A 12,679-nucleotide genomic window follows, 5' to 3' on the forward strand; every position below is an offset into this window, starting at 1 on the left:
GCAGGAGGATCACTGCAAGTTCGAGACCAGCCTAGGCTGCAAAGTGAGCTCAAGGCCAGCCTGAACTGCATAGAGACCCTGTCTCAAAAAGACAAAAAAAAAAAAAAAAAAAAAAAAATTATGAGGCCGGGTGAGGTGGCACGTCTACTACTTTGCCACTAATCTCAGCACTCAGGAGGCTGAGGCAGGAGGACTGCCACAAGTTTGAGACCAGCCTGAACTACACAGCCAGACCCTGACTCAATTAAAAACAAAACAAAACAAAACAAAAACTCTTTATGGGGAGGAGCGAGACCAATTTGAGGGCTGAGCTTTACACATAACTTACTGGCTCCAGATGGTGACGTGGACACCAATTCCATACATTTATCGGCATTGGCCAAAATACTGTTTTATTCTTTAATGGAAAAAGCCATTAATATCCAAATAAAAGAATCACATTTTAAAAAACCTACGTGTAAGAAACAGCCTCCGGGAATATTCAAGCAGCAGCTGGAGGGGGAACTGTCGGCAGCCCAGTTTTCTTCAAAACATTATGCAGTACAGCACACCCGACCTGCTGCTACAATTCACAGAATTTTTCAGTGTGTTCTTGAGACGCAGAGTGCACGGCTGCCGTGCCTTCCTGTGGCCGGCCGGCTGGGACGGGTAAAGACCACCAGCAAGTCCACGTGACAAGGCCGCACCTGCACTGCGAGAAAAAGCTGCTTGCGCCCTAGGAAAAGAACTGGGTCGTGCCTTGGATGTGGCCCTCACAACTCGTCCTTCTCCAAGTCGTCCAGCTCCACATCACTGAGGTCAATGTCGTCCTCCACTGGTAGCTGTGGGACAGAAGCCACGGTCACAGGGATGCAGAGGCCACTGGCCTCCTTCCACCAGGCAACCCCGGCTGCAGGAAGTTCCTGCCTTGACCCTGGCGCCTGCTACCCAGATGAGAATGAATGGCCACAACTTGGGTATTGTGTGACTTCTGGGTTATTTTTTTAGTTTTTCTGAGACACTGTGTAATCCAGGCTGGCCTGGAAGTTGTGGGATCCTCCTGCCTCAGCCTAACAGGTGCAAGGATAACAGGCGTACACCCCCACACCCGACTGGAATTCTGATCTGAAATCGTTTCACATTCCTCTGGGACAAAGTAAACAGATTCCAGGTCAAGGACAGCAGAGGGAGAGTGAATGGACGCCACTGCCAGTGACCCTGAACTGGATGACTGTGTGGACCATCAGAAGCACACAGCACTGCAGAGCATGGGTCAGGTGCCCATGTGCGGCCCGGCACTCACCTCGCCGTCCTGGCCATCCCAGGGCTCCCTGGAAATGATGGCAGGAAAGATGCCACCGCCCACAGGTGCTGTAGAGCCTCGCCCGAAAGACAGTTCCCTGAGGAGACAGCAGGCACGTCAGCGCGGACATGAATGGACAAGGTGCGCCTGGTGTGGGCGTGGCACCGGGCCTCAGGTACCGCGGAGTTTGGTTTTTATTCTGAGGCAGGGTCTTGCTGAAGCACTGAGCGACCCAGGCTGGGCTCCAACTTGCCATCCTGCCTCAGCCTCCCAGAGTGCTGGAACTGCAGGTGTGCCCACCACGCCTGGCCTACTGCCTGGTTTTACACACCTACTTTCCAACCAAAACCCACAATGGGGCCGAAGAGATACCACACTGACCGCCCAGGCAGCACAAGTTACCTGAGGAACTCGTTAATGCCCTGTTCGCTGAAGGAGCCCTTGAGCAGGGCGAACTTCATCTTGCGCGCGTTGATGGCGGCCATGGCCGGGTACCCGAACCCGCCTATGCCCAACGCACTCTCCAGCTCCGACTGGGCACCCGCCTCCGTCCACAGCCACCTGCAAAGGCGATGGCCATCGGGACAAAGCCCACATTGAGTCAAATGTGGAGAGCACGTCGTGAAATCCTCAGAGCAGAAGGTTCTACCCTAAGACAGCTTTGTCCTTGGACCCCAAAGGAGCGTCCGCTCTGCCAAAGACTGTTGCGCTTTAGCCCAAGCCCCACCACCACCTGGATTACTGTGCACACACATGCGTCTCGCTGGCCTGGCACATGCATGGGTCACCAGAAGGGTGCCAGGCACCTGGGAGAGCAAGGGCTCTGAGGAGCAGCAAGACCAGCAAGGACGGTCTGCTTTAAGTCTGCCGAGACCCAGCCCCGAGGGGCTGAGCAGACATCAGGGGCTCCGTCAACTCAGTGAGCTCTGTTTGCAGCCTGCAGCCTGTGACTCGGCCTTCTCAGGATGAGGGACAGCCCCTGAGGTGGTGCAGGCCTGTGGGGCAGATGCCTGCGTGGCTGGGTGGGGGTGAGGGGGGCCCAGCAGGAGGTGGCGGGCACTAGGTGCACATTCCCACCCGCTCCAGCTACCAGCTGAGCGCCTGTCAGCTGCGCCCTGGGTTCCCCCCAGGTGCTGCTGCCTTGGAGCAGCCAGCACATTTTTCTCCTTTAAGATGCTTTTCTCAGGTACTTGGTCAGGGGCAAATACCGAACACAAACCCTAGTCGCCACGTACAACAGGATTCCTAAGAAGACAGGCAAGCTGGGGCAGTCGTTACAGTGGAGACCTAGACCCGAGTTTCATGTTCAGAGTGTAGCTTTGGAAGGTGACGGGCAATGGGGCGCTGTGCTCACCCGTGGATCCACAGGGACGAGGTCACAGCTAAATGTGCCGTAGGAGGCGGGGCCTGGTTGGTGGAGTCACTAACTCTGGGATGTAACCCTGAGGCTTTCTTTTTTGAGACTGGGTCTTGTCATGTAGTCTTGAGCGATGTAGCCTAGGCTGCCTCAAAATTGTTGCCAACGGTCCTGCTACAGGCTCCAAGTGCTGGGGTCACACGTACGGGCCACCAACACAGCCGGGCAGGTGCATTCCTACCCGTCTCATCCTCTCTTTCTCTGCTTCCCCTGCCAGGCCCTCCTGCCCCGCCGAGCCTGCCCCGCCGACCCTGCCACACGGAGCAGCCACGGACGGGAGCCACTAAAACCGTGAGCCAGACTAACCTCCCCTTTGCGCTGCGCATCTCTAATGCACAAGCATCTCATAATTAAAGCCCTGCCTTCCTTCTCTCTCCGGAGGAACAACTACTTTTCTTTCTTAAGTAAAAACAGTGGGCAACACAGGAACCTGGGCACAACCTCCAGGAGGCCCACCTCCCTTCCCTTCCACAACAGCGGGGTCCTCCTCACCCCCACATTTTCTTCTTGTATTTGTCTGCCAACTTCAGAAGAACTTCCAGGTAAGCATTCCTGCCGGCCGCTCCTGAGGGAAACAAAGGGGTTGAAGGGTGAAGGAGTCCCCACAGGGAGGGCACTCGGTGGGTCTTAGCTCCCCACTCACCGGTGTCCAGAATGTGGGGCAGCACAGCCACCACGCACAGCTGATGCTCCTCACACGTCTTCTTGGCCACGTCCTCACCGATTATCTGTGGGGACGGGACAGGTGGCGGATGGGGCGAGAGCTGTTGACACAATGGCTATGCGGCTCGTGGTTGAAGGCTTAGCTTGGCATTTCCAAGACAGGGCAGAGAGGCAGAGGCTGCACCCAGGGACACCTCCCACACTGAAGACCTGGCAAGTTGCTCCGGAAGATTGGACTCCTGTCCTCTATTGCTAAGCCCCCACCCCATGGACAGAGCCCCAAATGGCCATGTCTCACGCAGCTTAGGGAGTTCACAACCAGCCTGAGCCACACAGCAAGACCCTGCCTGAAAAACCCAGAGGAGGAAAGAGCCTGACTGGAGCAGATGAGTGCTGCCTCCTGCTTTCATTCCCTATCCAGCCGGCAGGGTTACCTCCAGGAGCTCCGGGGGCGGGGCGTTGTCGGAGAACAGGTCCAGGGCCCGGGAGACAATGTCAGACCGTGTCCGCCCACCATCGTAGTCAATGGGGTCCTCACCTTTCTGGAAGATCTTGATTGTGGGAAAACCCCTGATCTGTTAACAAAGCATGAGAGCAGATGAACACTCTGCACAAAGAAGTCACACTCCTGTGCCTGCTAAAGCTACCACAGCAACGGCCAGTGACAAGCATGGCCTGGCCTGCAGGATGCCTGAGGGATACGCACCCCACCGCACCCAAGGCTTGGCGCGTAACATGGATGTGCTGTACAGAGGCTGCAAGGCAACTCCTACGAGCTGGGGCAGCCGTGGCATCCAGGCAGCAACGCCAGGAGCCCAGCAGCCTGAGGCCTAGACCTGCTCGTCAGCACGTACCGCCCCCCCCCCAGGGCACCGCAGCACTCACCCCATAGCGGCTCGCCAGGACCTGATTCACAGTGGCATCCACAGCCGCCAGCTTCACTCTGCCCTTCGTCTGTTCCTTCACCTCCGTGGCCGCAGCGGACCACTCGGGCTCCAGACTGGCAGGAGGGCACAGCTCAGTGCTCAGGGGCTGGGCTTGTGTGTCCCTGCCCAGCCCACTCCACGTCTCCCCTGGAAGTGCCTCGGGGAGTGCCACAAAGGAAAGACATAGATAGCGGTGACACTCATCTTCCAGGCCGTGCCTACCCCAGCTGGCACCAGGCCACCCTGTGATGTCCTGACAGGACAGGGGACTCCAGGTGCAAGTGTCAGGAGTCTGGTCGCAGCCCTGGACAGGCGCCTCGCAGCACTTACTTTTTGCAGTGTCCGCACCACGGGGCGTAGAACTCCACCATCCACACGTCGGGGCTGTCCAGCACATTCCCATCAAAGGTGTCGTCCGTCAGCTCGATCACGTCCTTCTTACCCGGGCCCTCGCCCCTGCCCTGGCAGCAGACGCAAGCGTCAGACCTCAGCGGGGCATAGAGAACCCTATTCTCCGTCAAGGCGCACCCGGAAGCGCAGCTACGAAGCCCGGGCGTCCTCCAGGGACGGCACAGAGGAAACTGTTCCCGCTTCCTGTGGATGCCAGGGCACCAGCACGGCAACGTGAGGCTGGGTGACCCCTCTGGGACAGCACACACCACTTGCTTTCGCATCTCAGTGGTGAGGTCACCACTCTAACCACTGGGGGAGAGTGACCTCCCGAAAGGGGCGCACAGCCAGCCCCGCGCTGCCTCACCTGCCTTCCGGAGCTCTGGCCCCCGGCGCGGCCGCTTAGCCGGTCCTTCACCAGCTGCCGCACGGCACTGAGTGCGGCATCCACGATGGCCTCTGCAGTCCTGCCGCCTGCGGGAATGGTGGCGTCAGGCAGTGAGCACACGCCCTCAGTCCTATCTGTCCCTGTCCCTCGGCGGCACAGGGACCTAACGTGTCCTGCGGCTCCGGGGCGAAACCCAAGCCTGGCAGCATACCCCTCGCACACAAGCCTGGAGCAGGCCGCCTCCTCGCACTCACATGGGGACCCAAGCCCCACCGAGAAGGCAGCTGGCATGTGCCCCGAGGGACACTCGGACCTCAGCTGTGCAGGCCACGGCACAAGGGCCGTGTCCTGATACCGGCGACACGCGGCGGGCTCTCTGTGGCCCAAACTGTTAATATAATGGGAAATAACAGGAAAGCAGACGGCAACGACTGATCATCCCCTAGCACCTGAAACCAGGGTGTCTAGGAAACAAAGTACAAGGCCCCCAGCCTGGGGACAGCCCAGCAGCCCCGGTGTCCACCAAGCGACCGTCCCCGGGCTGTGCACACGCTGTTTCCGTCACCTCTGGTGGCCTAACACGCCATTCCCCAGACAAGACGCAGCACAGACTGAGACACAGCCGACTCTGACCCATCTATGTGGGCCTGCAGGTGTGGACCCGGCTGCTCCGCCCTCCAGATCTGTGCCCTGGGCTCCCCTGGCCAGGCGTCTGGAGCCCAGAGTCCCCTGTTCATTGCTGCTCCGACTCGTGGCAGAACCTTGAAACATACTTGTTTATAAGACGGAAAATTTGGGGCACCCACCACCACCACCAAGTCTAGGAGACCAGAGTGAGGCCAAAGGCAAAATGCTCGGAGCCGGGCACAAATGCACACGCCTGCCATCCCAGCACACTGAAGGCTGAGGCAGGAGGCTCACCATGAATTCCAGACCAGCCTAGACTACAGAGAGATCCTGCCTCGAATGAGGAGTCAATGCTTATCATAAGTTTACCAGACATAAAAAGCCAGGGGCAAACACTCCCCAGTGACACCAACAGTGCAAGCGCTTCCCCTCCACAATGCAGATCCTTGCTGAGAATTGCAATGTGGTGAAAGCAACACTACTGCTCTGTGGCAGTCAAGGCCATGCGAAAAGGCCCTGACCTTGTCTTTCAGAATAACTAGGGCCGGGCCAGGCAGGTGAGCACGTTCAGGCACGAGCAGCATGAGAAACTTGCAGGCAGCAGGGCTAACGAGTTATAGAATCTAGGTTCTTGCCTACTGTCGTGGCGCACACCTGCCATCCCAGCACTCCAAGAGGCTGATGCAGGAGGATCCCAAGTTCAAACCTAGCCCAGGTAACTTAGCAAGAATCTGCTCAGAATAAAAAAAATAAAGGAACCGGGTGTGCAGCTTAGTGCGCAGGCCCTGGGTAGAATCCCAGAACTGCAAAAAAAAAAAAAAACAAAAAACAAAACACCAAAAACCCCAGGTTCTGGGCTCCAAAGTGGAGTAGTGGGGGATTCCTTACCCTGATAATCTTCCGGTTTGTTTTTGTTGGCTCCGAAGATCTTGATGGTGGGGAAACCCTGGACACCATACTGGCCGCCCAAGGACTGGTGTTTGTCTGCGTCGACAGCCCCGACTTTTACAACATCCTGCAGGAGAGAAGGTGGTCACTTGTGCTTCTCCGGCTGTGACCCCGCATTCCTGCTCCCCAGCGGTCACAAACACAGCCCTGGGGCTCCCAAGGACAGGCGAGTGAGACAGCGACCCCAGTGGGCAGGCCGACGGGCAGGACAGCAGGCTGCAGGAGGCCCTTCAGCACTCACAGCCCCACCACCCCCTGCGCAGGGCTGAGCGGCCGCGTCACCAACCTTCAGTGCACTCGCCACTTTCTTCCACTCAGGCGCCAGCCTCTGGCAGTGACCGCACCTGCGGAGGAGGAGATGGTGACAAGGGGCAGCTGAGCCTTTGCCTCCATGTGCCAAGCCCAACACGGCTTTGGTGTGAAACCTCCATGGCCAGCAAAAGGGACCAGCACTAGGCAAGGGACCCGTGACTCGACACAATCGCACCACGACACAGTAGCCCAACAAAAGCCCAGCAGACCATCATGTGCAGAAACCTTGACTCCCTCGGAAACGGCAGATTCCCACCGGGAAGGCAGCATAAGAAAGGGCCGGGGTATGGTTTAGCGAGGGTGCTGGGCTCTTCCCTAGTACTGCATACTGCGAAACTAAGTAAAATAAAAAACCCGCCATGGGAAGCACAGCGCCCGAGGGAGTCGCCCTGGCTGGCTGAAAAGCATGCGACTCCGAGCAAGGACCGCGAACCCTCGCACACTCAGATGTCACGGGGGACGGGCGAGAACACAAGGAAAGTCATCTCGCAGGAGCTGGTACTTTAGTCATTACAAAACATAACGCAGAAAAGCACCCCAGAGCCTGCCACATTCCCACAGCTCACCGAGGCCACAGGCGTGGTGCTCATTTTGCTGCTGCAAGACACCCCATTTTTTTTTTTTTTTTGGTTTTTTTCCGGTACCAGGAACCGAACTCACGACCTTGCGCTTGCCAGGCAGGCGCTTTGCCGCTGAGCTAAATCCCCAGCCCCGACACCCCATTTTTTGAGACAGGGTCTCACTATGCAGTTCAGGCTGGCCTGGAACTTGCGGCAGTCCTCCTGCCTCAGCCTCCCCAGTGCTGGGATCCCAGGGGTGCGCCACCATGCCGGATCCTCAGGGATGCAGTGGCTTCTAACAGTGGCTTCTGACTGGGTCACTGAGACCACCTCAAGGAGGGTTTCCCGGGTGGCTCTGTCCCCTTCTCTGACGTGTGACAAACGAGACTGAAGGGTCAGGGAACACCCAATGTCACAGGGTACCCAGGGACAGTTGCCCAACAGGTTTGTGTTTATTTGGTGCTGGCGATGCAAGCAGGGCCTCCTGTGTGCCAAGTTGTGGGCTGCCCCGGCCACACCCGCAGCACAGCAGGTCTGGGCGGTGGGTGCAACGTTTCCCCATGCCTGTGGTTGGACAGTGTGTGAGCACTCCAACGGGTCGCTGTGTGACAGCCCGACATGAGAGGTTGGAGACTTGGGGTCGGGGTGCACAGCCAGTCAATGCCGTCTCCCGCCCCAGCTCTTGGGCTGGGGGCATGGGGCTGCCTCGGTACCCAGGTTTGCCCCAGTGTTTCCATGTCCTCCGTGACCGTTCAGCTTCCCATCACCCAGGACGCACTGAGGAAAACTCCGCTGGGGCCAGGGAGTCTGGACTGGGAGCGGTGGCTCCCACTGAGCCCACCTCAGCCCAGTGCTGCCCCACAGCGGCCGCGGCCACCTCACCGCGGCTCTGCTGTCTTGGGCCTGCAGGAGGGCGCGCTTTCAGAACGAAGCATGTTCTCTGGTACTGCAGCCCTCAGGGAAAGGGGAATGGCCCGTGAAACGAAGCCACACTTGCAGCCTGGGCATGGTGGGGCAGGCCTGTGACCCCAGCACTTAGGAGGCTGCGACAGGAGGATCTCAAGTGTGAGCTCATCCTGGGCAATTTAGTGTCTCAGCAAGACCTTGCCTCCAAGTACGAGGGCGGGGCATGCAGCTCAGTGCCGAGCTCCTGGGTTCATCCCTAGTACCGCCAGAAAAAGCTTTTCCAGGGCTCAGCTCACAGCTCATCGTTACAGGCCGAGCTGGCTGCGCTGGCACGGGGACCTGTGGTGGCTGCTCCAGGGCGGTGAGTGTCACGCACAGCCTGCAGCTCGCGCTGAGCCGTCTGCTCTCGCACCCTGGGGCCCTCACTGCTTTACTGCGCAGTGTCGCACCCAATGATGGGACTGAACAGCGCCCGCTCAGGGTCCCTTCGGCCTCCAGCAGGAAGTGGAGAGAAACCGAACCACGCCAGAGTCTCCTGCGAGCCACACGGGAGCGTCAGCCCTCCTCAGGGAGAGAGAGCTCCCTTACTCGCACCCGCTGCTCTGACCAGATTCCTCCTCACAGAATGCGCTCCCGGCAAGTCACCTCCACGCAAGGCCAGATCCCGCATGGCCAATCCCCACGCCTACCCGCAGCGAGCTCACCAGGGCGCATAGAACTCCACGAGCCACAGGCTGTCGCTCTGGATGACCTCTCGCTGGAAGTTGGCCGGCGTCAGCTCGATGACAGCATCACCGGAGGAGTAGAGACCGTGGACGGCCAGGAACAGGGTGCAGCTGACCAGGCCTGCAGGACACAAGGCGTCAGCTGGGGGCGCTGTGCGGACCCCAGGGCCACCAGCCAGTCCTCCCTGCTGCCCACCCACTTCCTGGAGTCACACCCTGTGGCTGGAGGCATTTTCCAGAGTTTCCCACACACGACCACCCTGCTGCAGACAGCCAGCCCTTGACCGCCCCTTTAGGGACGGCAACAACCAAGGTCCCATCTAGTAGTGACCTTGGGCCACCCGCATGGCATTCAGGATCCAGACGAGAATGAGAGTGTTGTCACAGCATGGGCCAGGGATATAGCTCAGTGGCATAAGTGCCTGCCTGGCAAGCGCAAGGTCCTGAGTTTGATTCCCGGGACCAAAAAAAAAAAGAATATTGTCGCAGCGTGAACTTAGCGTTTTCACATCAACAGTGTTATAGAGGAAGGACACTGAGACTGTTATAGAGGACGGACACTGAGACCTGACACCTCAGAAATGAGACACACAGGTTTAAACGGCCCCTGGTTCCTCCAGGTAAGAAGCCCAAGCAAAAGGAAGGATGGAAGACAGCAAGTCAGGAGTTTTCTCAAAGAGGGAGGAGACAAGACTCAGAGGGAGGGCTGGGGATATAGCTCAGCAACACAAGCGCCAGCCTGGCAAGCACAAGGTCCTGAGTTCGACTTCTAATACCGCCCCCCCCCAAAAAAAGACTCAGAGGGAAACCAACAGAGAAGCATCATGTGCATGCATCACCTCTCCATGAGGAATGTGACTGTTATGTACCGCAAACATGGCCTCATACAATGAACTAATGAACCATAAAAAAGGGGAAAAAATAGGCTGGGTATGGTGGTGCACCTGTGATGCCAGCACTGAAGAGAACGAGGCAGGAGGATCACCACGAGTTTGAGGCCAGCCTGGGATACAGAAATCTTGTCTTAAAAACCTAACAAGGGGTAGGAAAGGATGAATGCACCATCCAGCAGGGGGCCAGTGGCCAGCCCAAGACATGTGCTCTACTGAAACCAAACTGCAAAGATTTTGAAGGAGAAAACCTGCACAAAACCCACCCTGCAGTACTCTTCACACCGAGAGATTCTTAGAATGCCTTCTCACATCCTGGTACCCAGGGACCGGGGTGGCTTCACTGCGGGACCCACTCTGAGACAATGGCATGCTTGTGGGGATGCCGCTCATCGGCAGCAGGGCACCACTAGCCGATGCCACCAGTGTGGTCCGTCACTCACAGGGAACACTGCTGGGTGGTGGGTGACTGCGTTAAAATAAATTTTAACAATTCTTCTTTGCCCTTTTAAATGTGGTTGTTAGAAAACCTGAAGTTACTTCACATCAAAGCTTTTACAGCATTTCTATTGAATGGTGCTGCTCAATTACTTTTGCTGCAGAAAAGTACAGTAGTCTGAGCCAGGCTGGGTGGTGCAGGACCCTGATCCCAGCACTCTGGAAGGCTGAGGCAGGAAGAGCCCATGTTTGAGCCCAACCTGAGCAACTTAGCAATTTAACAAGACCCTATCTCAAAAAATAAAGGGCTGGGATGTAGCTCAGTGTGAAGACCACAAAAAAAGCAGAGGAGCCTCTAAGCAGACACTATCCTAACCGTGTGAGGCTGAGTCAAACCTGGCCCTGGAGACCCTCTACGAAGCTCTGCTATGTGTGAGTTTTGTCAACCTGCTGTGAACCAATACTTGTTCAGGACTCTGGGCCTACTGTGAAAATGTCCAAAACGGAATAGCCAAAAAGCTGCAAGGGATTATGGGTTATTTCCTCCAATCTACTTATTTGGGATGGTGGAGCTGGGTTGCTAAGCTGCTACAGACCAAATCTGGATTCTTTTCTGCTTTCCACTATTGCTAGTTTCCAACAATTCTTATACCTCCCTCAACATATGAGTTCCTGAGAAGATTTTCTCAGGGGGATCAGGAAGTCTGGCTAACATCTGAGAGAGTTGTTCACTTACCCTGAAGACATTAGGGTCTCTACTTTTTCTGGAGACAAAGAACAGTAACACATGATTCCTACCAGCTGGATGTGGTGGCACACACCTGTAATCCTAGCACTCAGGAGGCAGAGACAGGAGGATCATTGTGAATTTGAGACCAGCCTGGGCTACAAAGTGAGCTCAAGGGCAGCCTGAACTGCAAAGTGAGACCCTGTCTCAAAAAGACAAAAAAAAGATTCCTACCAACCCTGCCCTAAACATTTTGCATAAGAACCTACACGATGAGCTGGGCATGGTGGCACACCTACAATTCCTGCAGTGTGGAGCATGAGGCTGGAGGATCCCTGGGCTACACATCAGCCACACCCCTGCCCTCAGGCTGATACCCGAAAATGGACCATAGTTTTGTACATGACTGCTGACAGTGTAACACAGACATTTTTCCCCCTCTGGTAACAGTAATGGACTTTTTTGGGGGTGGGGGTCTGAGACAGGGTCTCAATTTGTAGCCCAGGCTTGCCTTGAACTTGAAATGATCCTCCTGCCTCAGCCTCCCAAGTGCTGGGATCCCACGTGTGTGTGCCAGGCCCTGGCAGGTGACAGACTTTTTGTTTGCCTTTAAATTCTGCCTGCTTTCCTTAAGAACCTCCCTCCTTATACGCGGCCATCCACTGAAACCCTCCCCATGTTGTCTTAGACCTAACTCCGTGAAAGGAAACGCCACCCAGCAGAGTTAGAAGGAAACCAAATGCACTTTGTCAGGGGCGTATAAGTTCTGACAGCTGAAAGTGGCCAAGAAGGGTCCCTTTCACCCGCCACCCACAAACTCTGGGGCTCATTTACTGATGACTACGATGACAAACGCGGCTCACGTGGATCAACATGGCCTGCTGCTAAAATTCACACGGACCCTCCACTGCGTGCTAGGAACCTCCGAGCGAGCGGGCAGCCGGTCCCCACCTGTGGCCTCGGCGCCGCCCGCAGCAGCCACCGGGAGCCGGGAGGTCCCGGAAAAGGCCGTCTCGGCCGGCTGGCCTGACGGGCTACTGGACAGAAGCAGTCCCTGCGCCCGCCCCGCCGCCCTCTGGGAGACCAGAGGCCGCAGCGGGGCAGCGGGGAGCGGCGGCGGGGTCCCGGGGCTCCGAGACGCGCGTAGGAGCTCCAGCCCGTCTCCGCGGCCCCGTGGGAGGCGGCCGCTCAGCACCGCACCCGCTGCGAGCAGGGCCGGGGCCCGGGGCTCCGCGGCTGTTTGCTCTGGGGGTGCGGCCGGCCTCCTCCCCCGGCAGCCCTTCGGTACGCCGAGAAAGGTCTCGCCAAGTCGCTCAGGCTGGGCTGGATCTTGCGACCCTCCTGCCTCGGCCTCCCAGAGCGCAGGGATCCGGGCGTGCGCCTCCCGCCCGGCGGAGGACGTCCGCGGGAACCGCACACGCGGGCAGCCCGGGCGCGGAGCGGGTCCCACGCTCTCGGCACAGGCAGGCCGGGGCCGGGC

The 12,679-nt window shown here is 57.6% G+C and overlaps 1 protein-coding gene across 1 annotated transcript; it reads right to left on the reverse strand.

The window, feature by feature from the left end:
- Positions 1–361: 361 nt before the first annotated feature.
- Pdia6 (protein disulfide isomerase family A, member 6) lies at positions 362–9,265 on the reverse strand (the record flags this gene model as incomplete). Its single annotated transcript, XM_013504373.1, is given in 12 exon segments — positions 362–821; positions 1,283–1,379; positions 1,685–1,843; positions 3,192–3,264; positions 3,343–3,427; positions 3,797–3,937; positions 4,248–4,362; positions 4,619–4,749; positions 5,046–5,152; positions 6,582–6,708; positions 6,928–6,985; positions 9,124–9,265. Coding segments are annotated over 12 exon segments (1,304 nt in total), but the record flags the coding sequence as incomplete, so codon positions are not given.
- Between the last annotated feature and the right edge of the window lie 3,414 nt (positions 9,266–12,679).

Source organism: Chinchilla lanigera, unplaced genomic scaffold (genome assembly GCF_000276665.1).
Source record: "Chinchilla lanigera isolate Chin_1 unplaced genomic scaffold, ChiLan1.0 scaffold00086, whole genome shotgun sequence".
Classification (NCBI taxonomy): domain Eukaryota; kingdom Metazoa; phylum Chordata; class Mammalia; order Rodentia; family Chinchillidae; genus Chinchilla; species Chinchilla lanigera.